Source organism: Orycteropus afer, unplaced genomic scaffold, assembly GCF_000298275.1.
Source record: "Orycteropus afer afer isolate SDZICR_OR568_19922 unplaced genomic scaffold, OryAfe1.0 scaffold00926, whole genome shotgun sequence".
NCBI classification, from domain to species: domain Eukaryota; kingdom Metazoa; phylum Chordata; class Mammalia; order Tubulidentata; family Orycteropodidae; genus Orycteropus; species Orycteropus afer.
In genome coordinates, this window is record NW_006922513.1 from 402,966 (window position 1) to 412,283 (window position 9,318).

The window sequence follows — 9,318 nt, forward strand, 5'->3', positions numbered from 1 at the left end:
CTCTTGAATTTTCTTTGTACAGGATCGTGTTGTCTGCAAATAGAGATAGTTTTAGTTCTTCTTTGCCCATTTGTATGCCTTTTATTTCTCTTTCTACCCTTATTGCCCTGGCCAGGACTTCCAATACAATGTTAAAAAGAAGTGGTGATAGAGTGCATCTCTGTCTGGTTCCATTCCTAAGGGGAATGCCTTGAGTCTTTCTCCATTAATAATGATGTTGGCTGGTGACTATGCAAATAATGCCTTTTATTATGTTCAGAAATTTCCCTTCTATCCCTATTTTGCTGAGAGTTCTGAGCAGGAATGGGTGTTGGATTTTATCAAATGCTTTTTCTGCATCTATTGATATAATAATATGATTCTCTTCTTTTGTTTTGTTTATGTGGTGGATTACATTGATTATTTTTCTGATGTTGAACCATCCTTGCATAGCTGGTATGAATCCCACTTGGTCAGGATTTCTAGAAGGTCCCAATCATCTAGTGTATCTTCCACTGTTTGTGCATTTTGGGTTATGCTTGATAATCTATTTACACCATAAATTAGGGCCCCTAAGTTTCCCCTTAGGAGGTCTGGCGGCATAGTGCCTAAGGTGTTTGACTGCTAAACACAAGTGGCTGGTGATTCAAACCCACCAGCCACTCCTCAGAAGGGAGACTGGGCAATCTACTAACGTAGTGATACCACCTCAGAAACCCAAGGAAGGGTCGCTATGAGTTGGAATCAACTCGATGGCAGTGAGTTTGGTTTTTTTTGGCTTAAAAATGCAATGCAACCACTGCAGTGGAGTTGGATCTGACTCATAGCGACCCTTCCTTGGGTTTCTGAGGCAGTATCACTATGGAAGTTGAATTCCCCTTATTTTTCATTTGATGATCTTTATAGTTTTAGGTTTCACATTTAAGTCTTTAATCTATCTAGAATTAGTTTTTCTGTATCGTGTGAAGTATGGATCTTGTTTCTTTTCTACAAATGGATATGCAATTTTGCCCACACTATTTGTTAAAGAGACTATCTTTTACCCATTTAATGGATTTCAGCCCTTTGTCAAAGATTAGCTGACCATAAGTGGATAGATCTATTTCTGGGTTCTCAGTTCTGTTCCACTGTTCTATGTGTCTATCTGTGTACCAATACCAGGATGTTTTTACTACTGTGGCTGTATAGTAGGTTTTGAGATCTGGGAGTATGAGACCTCCTACTTTGTTCTTATTCAGTAGTGTTTTGCTTACCTGAGGCCTCTTTCCTTTCCATGAGAAATTAGTGACGGGTTTGTATATGTCTTTAAAGAATGTTGATGGAGTCTGCATCGGGATTACATTGAATTTATATATTGCTTTGTGTAGTGTTGACATTTTTACAGTGCTCAGTCTTCCTATCCATGAGCATGGTGTGTAGATCTCTTATAGTTTCTTGAATGGCATTTTCTAGTTTTCTTTGTATAGGTCTTTTGTGTTCCTAATAGGAATTATCCCCAAGTATCTTATCTGTGTGGTAGCTATTGTAAATGGTATTGATTTCCTTATTTCCTTTCCAGAGACCTCTTTGCTTGTGCAGAGGAATCCAATTGCTTTTTACATGTTGATATTTTATCCTGCCACTGGGCTAAATATTTCAAAAAGTCCTAATGTGTATTATTTTCATAGAGGACAGTAGTCTTTCAGTGGTAGAATTCTGCTTTCTGTATGAAAGACTTGGGTTTGATTCTTAGCCAGTGCACCTCAAGCATAGCTCATAACCACAATTTGTCTGTCTATGGAGGCTTGCATGTTGCTGTGATGCTGGACTGGTTTCAGCCAAGTTTTCAGACTAAAACTACAAAGAAAGACCTGCTGATCTACTTTCAAAAATCAGCCAATGAAAACCTTATGGATCACAACATTCTAATCCTATTGTGCATAGGGTCACCATGAGTTGGGGGCCAACTCTTTAGCATCTAACAACAACAACAAATTGTCTTCCTATTACAAGCTAGACAAAATAAAGCACAACAAAATCTTATATGCTTCTAGAAATATGAAGATGATACAGTGAGAAAACATTTTGGAGGCATTAGAAATGGCTAGAAACACTGTCCTAAAAAGTTAAAATATTGACCTCAGCAGGACAAACATTAAATTCTTTGAACCCCAAAGAGATAGGTTCCAATAAGAGAATTATTCTTCTAGCTATCTAAAACAAGGTTTACTTGAATTCACTTTTTTGGTATTTGACCATTAGTCTGTATCTTGAGGCAGTGAATTTGTCTTAAGGGTCTTAAGAGTTTAGGAACTATATATTCTTCACCACTGAAACCTCAGTACCTAGTATAACACCTGGTACATGTTTTTGTTATTGATGTTATGTGCTGTCAAGTCGGCCCCTACTCATAGTGACCCCTCCTTGGGTTTCCTAGGTGGTATCACTATGGAAGTAGATTGCCCAACTTTCCTTCCAAGGAGTGGCCAGTGGGTTTGAACTACCAGCCTTCTGGTTAGCAGTCAAGTGCCTTTAAGCACTATGCTACCAGAGCTCCCACCTGGTACATAGTAGCCAATAAATACTGGTGAATGAAAAAATGAAATAACTAAAAAGATGAATGTGTGGCCAGTAGTCTTTTGTATACCATACTTATATGAAGATTGCTCTTTCATTTACAGCTGTAGCTGACATTTGTGAAATCTATTTTTAACTAGGCTCAATGTTTGGTGGAAGATTTTTGCCCTTCCCTGACCCTTCCCCTACAAAATTCTTATTGTATGAGTGGGACTTGAAGAGCCATCTTCTTTGCTTCTTCACCACTACTTGTGCCACTGCCACTACCATCACACATACACACACACACACACACACATGCACACACACATTATGAAATGTGTGCTCCACCTGTCCTATAAAAAGCTCATATTGCTTTAAAAGGCTCTAATTTGTCTCAGCAAAGATGAAGAACAGGTAGGTCTTAATAATTTGCCATAGTTTCTGAATCTTAAAGCTATGAGATTGCAGAACATGAGCTTGAAATAATCTACTTCTGGTGCTGTAGTATGGGCACAGGAGCCAGTCATTCTTTTTGCTGGAGTAGATTATGAAGTACTAAAATGTTCATTTTTTTCTCCAACCCCCCCCCCACTAACCTTGCAGCTCGCTGTGGTGATGAAGTTGCTCGTTATTTAGATCACCTTTTGGCCCACACTGCTCCCCATCCTAAACTACCCCCTACCTCACAGAAGGGAGGGCTAGATCGGTTCCGAGCTGCTGTGCAAACAACCTGCGACTTAATGTCCTTGGTGACCAAGGCCAAGGACCTGCATGTACAGAGTGAGTAATACCATGACTCATAGGAGTCAAGCAGAGAATAACATGAAGATAAGGATGAGGGTGGGACATTAATTACAATGTAAGCAGGAACTTTGTTTTGTCCATTGCTCTATTCCCAGCATCTAGGACAACACATGGAAACTATTAGACACCCAGTAAATATTGGTGAAATTAATGAATTGGGTATAATTTTCTGTGGATAGTGCTTTTTGACCTGGTTTAACCAGTAACATGGTGACAAGAGATAGAACGATAGATATGGATCACGTTCAATTTAACATCAGTATACTAAAATGGTATATAAGGAGCTCTGGTGGTGTAGTGGTTAAGGCATTTGGCTGTTAACTAAAAGGTCAGTGGTTCAAACTCACCATCTGCTCCACACAGAAGAAAGATGGGTCAGTCAGCTTCCACAAAGATTTACAGCCTCGGAAACTCAATGGGAGTCACTCTGAGTTAGAATGAACTTGATAGCAGTGAGGTTTTTTTGTTTGTTTTACTACTAAAATGGTGGGAAAGGTTTTTTCCTTTGGACAAATTGCTACTTTGGAAGTGATTTTATTTAAAGAGACACCATTGCAAAATTATTGCAAAATAGCCATGCAATAGAGAGGGAAATAGTCTCCTTTAAGTAACCTATATCTCATTCTGTGAGGTCAGCTGTAACTTTTACAATCAGTTGTTCCAGGAATGTAGAGCTGTGTTTTTCAAATACAATACTCATTCTTCAACAATTTTCCCATTATCCTCTCCATGACTTCCCTTCAGTAGTATTTATAGTGGAGGATGTCCTTTACTGAACATTGCCAGGAGTAGCCATGTTTCCTAGGAGTGTTCAATGTCTTTATGGTAGCAACATATGAAGGGAGAGAAAGGCTCCTTGGCCACATCTAAAGGACTTGAATGTTAATGTTTTACAGATAATGAGAATGATTGTGATGCATGTTCTTGCTACCTAAAACTCTATTGACCATTACTAACCAAAGATATTAAACATAAGCATTGAGAAATAATTTAATATCTAGAAGAGGAAAAAGTTTGAAATACCCTTTGAGTATGTTCCTTTGAGCAAGGGTTTATGAAAAAAGATGAACTTTATTAAGTTGTACTTGTAGATTGTGAATCAGGAAACGAGCTTAATTCCCAGCTCTGCTACTTATTAGCTTGAACAGTTATTTGAACTCTGTGTCTCTCTTTTGGTATCTGTAAAATGGTGAAAGTGATGAGAGAGACTCACCTTAGGGGTTATGGTAAGTATTTCAACAATGGACTGTAATTAAAAATCTTAGGAATATCTCAGATTTCATTAACCATTGCATTATTTGATTCCCTACATAGGATCATCCATTCATATTTTCTCAAAAGAAACCTATCTGCTAGTATCCAAAGTATCACTGACAGCACTGGTATTGATTACATTAGTAGAATTTAGTATCTTATATGTCTAGCTGATGCCAAAATTCTAGACATACAATTCAAAATTGATCAATTGGAAATTCATTAGATTATCAAATATTTATATCTTTGCTTTGATATTACCAAGAAAGGATAAATTTCTCATTTTTGTTCTGTAAAGAACTGACTTGTGCTTTTTGTTGAGGTCAACTGTGCATTTTAGCAATTATCTAAGCCTCATAAATCTCATACTTTTCCAGATGTTCACATGTATCTTCCTACGAAGTTATTTCAGGCTTCCCGGCCTTCGCTCAACTTACTTGACTCATCTCATCCCCCACAGGAGAACCAGGTAAAATTGCACACAAGGTATTTTTATCAGCTTTTTGCAAAACTGCCATCCTTGTTGAAAAGTATAAAACCAGCTATCATGGTTTCTGTTAGTAACTTGTACAGGGCAAAATGTTATCTTGATGAAGTTATGTGTTCTTTTTAGTTTGCTTTTAAAGTGGGCAGGTATCTCCAGCCAGACTTTAAGAAAATTAGACTGATGTATCATAAATCTTGAAAGCATAATAGTTTTGGCAGAAGACCAGGCAATATTTCATACTGTTATATATGAGGTCACTATGAGTCAGAACTGACTTGACGGAGCCTAACAACAAAACAATTGTTTTTCCTTTGCTTTTTATTAACTTTAAAGAATTGTTATGGAGAAGGTTTAAGGAGGAATAGGCAACTCAGTCTAGGGCTTTCAACTGAGCATTTGTGGACTTGATTTCTTTTCTTCCTTTCTCAAACTAAAGGTTCCCTCTGTTCGTGTAGAAATACATATTCCTAGAGACCAATCTGGGGAGGTGGACTTCAAAACATTGGTTTTACAATTAAAGGAGAGTTCAAGCTTACAGGAGCAAGCTGATACCCTCTACATGCTGTATACCATGAAGTAAGTGATGGATATTATAAATCTACTTTAATGTTCTTGTATAGAAGTATAGCATAGTAGATAGTGCACAGATTTGGAGTCTCACAGATCTAGATTTGAATACATTTGAGCAACCTACCCACTGTGTAACTTCAATGTCTCAGTTGTCCTCATCTATAAAATGTAGATCATGCAAAGACCTAAATGTAAAACCTAAAACCATTAAGACAATAAAAAATAAACAAGGACAAAATTGTTGTTGTTATTGTTAGGACATAAATACACCATTGAATGCAGCTAAAAACACAGAAACATGAGAAGGCAAAATAGATTATTGGGACCTCCTAAAAATTAGACACTTATGCACCTCAAAAGACTTCACCAAAAGAGTAAAAAGAGAACCTACGAATTGTAAAAAATACTTGGCAACACCATATCAGAAAGGGAGCTCTGGTAGTGTAGTGACTAAGGCACTTGACTGCTAACCAGAAGGTTGATGGTTCAAACCCACCAGCCACTCCTCGGAAGGAAGATGGGGCAATCTACTTCCGTAGTGATACTGCCTTGGAAACCCAAGGAGGGGTCACTATGAGTCGAGTCTGTCTTGACAGCACATAACAACAACAACATATCAGAAAAGGGGCTAGTATCTAAAATTTATAGAAAACTTCAACAAATTAACAACAAAAAGACAAATAATCCAATTTAAAAATTGGACACGAACAGATACTTCACCAAAGAAGACATTCAGGCACCTAACAAACACATAAAGTAATGCTCAGAGTCATTAGCCCTTAGAAAGATGCAAATCAAAACAAAAATGAGATATCATCTCACCCCGGCACTAATAGCAAAGTTCATAAAAACAAGAAAACAATAAATTCTGGCCAGGGTATGGAAAGACTGGAACCCTCATACACTGCTGATGAATCTGTGAAATGATGCATCCACCGTTGGAAATGGTATGACACGTCCTTAAAAAGTTGGAAATAGTAATACCATATTGTTTTGGTTACCTCTTGTGCCCCTCTGGCAGGAATATATTGTAGATGGAATGGCTTGAACAAACAGGAGTTTATTCTCTTGCAGATTTGGAGGCTAGTAGTCCAAGTTCAAAGTGCCAGCCTCTACAGACTAGATAAAAGCCCCTCAACCTTGGGCTTCAGCTCTGCCTCTTGCTCCCGGCCCACTGAAGCTGGAGGCTTTCTTCACTTAGGCAACTGCTGGCTGCTGAGGCTGACAAACCTATGGCTGACAAGTAAAAAGTCACAGTCTCAATATCACCAAACCACATGGCAGGGCACTAATTCTGTCCATTAAGAGTCCCAAAAGAGCTCTGGTGGCATAGTGCCTAAGGCATTTGACTGCTAACCAGAAAGCTGGAAGTTCAAACCTACTAGCCACTCCTCAGAAAGAAGGTTGGGCAATCTACTTCTGTAGTGATACCACTTTGGAAACCCAAGCAGGGGTCACTATGAGTGGGATCTGATTCGACAGAAGTGCCTTTGCTTTGGTTTGATTTAAGAGTCTTGAGATCAGCAGACAACATGACAGGCTGCTGAATAATGGCTTGGCTACATATAGGATTCAAGCATGCCATAAGCTAGAGATCTTCCTCAAAGTTGCTTCTTATGCACTGGAAGCAGATCACATCCCTAAGGCAGCTACTCCAGTAGATTCTACCATGAAGTTGATTACCACTCTCACCACATGCAGCTGCCCAGCCACTCAAAACCAGGCCCAACCAAGTTGACACATAACCTTAACTACCACACATCCAAAAAAAAAAAAAAAACTCACTGCCGTTGAGTAAATTAGACTCATAGCAACCCCTCCTTGGATTTCCGAGGTGGTATCTCTATGGAAGTAGATTGCCCAACCTTTCTTCCAAAGAGTGGCTAGTGGGTTTGAACTGCCAGCCTTCTGGTTAGCAGTCAAATGCCTTAGGCACTATGGCACACATATGATACAGCAATTTTGCACTACAGGTGTATATACCAGAGAAATAAGAGCCATGATGCAAACAGATGTTCATCATAGCACTATTCAGAACAGCAAAATGATGGAAAGAACCTAAATGCCCATCAACAGAGGAATCAATGAACAAAATGGTACCTACACAATGAAATACTATGCAACATTAAAGAGTAATGATGAATATGCACTAAAGGAATTGGAGAAACACAAGGCTCCAGGAATTGACAGAATACCCATTTGGATGTTTCAAAAATTGATGCAGCACTGGAGGTGCTTACTCATTTATGCCAGGAAATTTGGAAAATAGCTACCTAGCCAGCCAACTAGAAGAGAGCCATATTTGTGCCCATTCCAAAGAAAAGTGACCCAACAGAATGCAGAAATTATTGAATAATATCATTAATATCATACACAAGTAAAATTTTGCTGAAGATAATTCAAAATGTGTTGGAGAAGTATATTTACAGAGAACTTTCAGAAATTTAAGCTGAATACAGAAGAGGACATGGAACGAAAAGGATATCATTGCTGATGCCAGATGGCTCTTAGGTGAAAGCAAAAAATACCAGAAAGGGGTTTACCTGTGTTTTATTGACTATGAAAAGGCATTGACTGTGTAGGCCATAATAAATTATGGATAACATTATGAAGAATGGGAATTCCAGAACACCTAATTGTGCTCATGAGGCTCCTGTACATAGACCAAGAGACTACATTTGAACAGAACAAGGGAATACTGCATGGTTTAAAATCAGGAAGAGTGTGCATCAGAGTTGGACTGGTATTGGCCTTTCTGAATCAGACAATCATGTGGTCTACTATGCCAGGAATGAGATATTGAAGAGGGATTGCATCACATTCATCATCAAATAGAATATTTCAAGATCTGTTCTGAAGTGCAGTTCTGCAAATGATGAGATAGTATTCATATACATACAAGGAAGACCAATTACTACTTCTGTTATTCAAATTCACACACCAACCACTAAAGCCAAAGATGATGTGATTGAAGATTTTATCAACTTCTGCAGCCTGAAATTGACTAAACATGCAATCAAGATCTATTGATTATTACTAGTGATTTCTGAAAGAACCATTCTTTGATGGTTACCAGGATAGGGAGGGAGTGGTGTGTGTGTGTGTGTGTTTGTGTGTGTAGAGTTAGTTTTAAAATTTTATTTTGTTGTTCTTGAGACTATACACAACAAAACATACGCCAGTTCAACCATTTGTACATGTACAATTCTGTGACATTGATTACGTTCCCCAAGTTGTGCAACTATTCTCACCCTCCTTTTCTGAGTTGTTCCTCCTTCATTAACATAAACTTACTGATCCTTAAAGATCCTATCATACTTTCAAGTTGCTGTTGTCACTTTGTTCCCATATAGATAGAGCTTAAAAGAGCATAATGTACAGGTAGACATTTTTTACTAGTTCAGCTGAACTTTTTTTGGTTTTAAGATGAGTTACTATTAGGCAGACCAATTAGGCAAAGAAAAGAAATGAAGCACATCCAAATTGGGAAGGAAGGAATAAAATTATTCCTTTTCACAAACAATATAACCCTACTTATAGAAAATCACAAGGAATATACAAGAAAGCTACAAGCACTAAAAAATGAATTCTTGCAAAGTTGAAGGGTATGAGAGCAGCACACAAAAATATAGTTGTTTTACTTTACCCAAAAGTAAATAATCTGAAATGAATATTAAGAAATAAAT

The 9,318-nt window shown here is 38.0% G+C and overlaps 1 protein-coding gene across 1 annotated transcript in view; it reads left to right on the forward strand.

Annotated features, from left to right (window-relative positions):
- Positions 1–9,318, forward strand: part of PHKA1 (phosphorylase kinase regulatory subunit alpha 1) — a 414,257-nt gene that overhangs the window by 308,390 nt on the left and 96,549 nt on the right. The window contains exons 20-22 of the mRNA XM_007958330.1: positions 3,121–3,297; positions 4,953–5,044; positions 5,499–5,638. Coding sequence (XP_007956521.1) covers positions 3,121–3,297; positions 4,953–5,044; positions 5,499–5,638 — 409 coding nt within the window. The remainder of the gene's footprint in view (positions 1–3,120; positions 3,298–4,952; positions 5,045–5,498; positions 5,639–9,318) is intronic.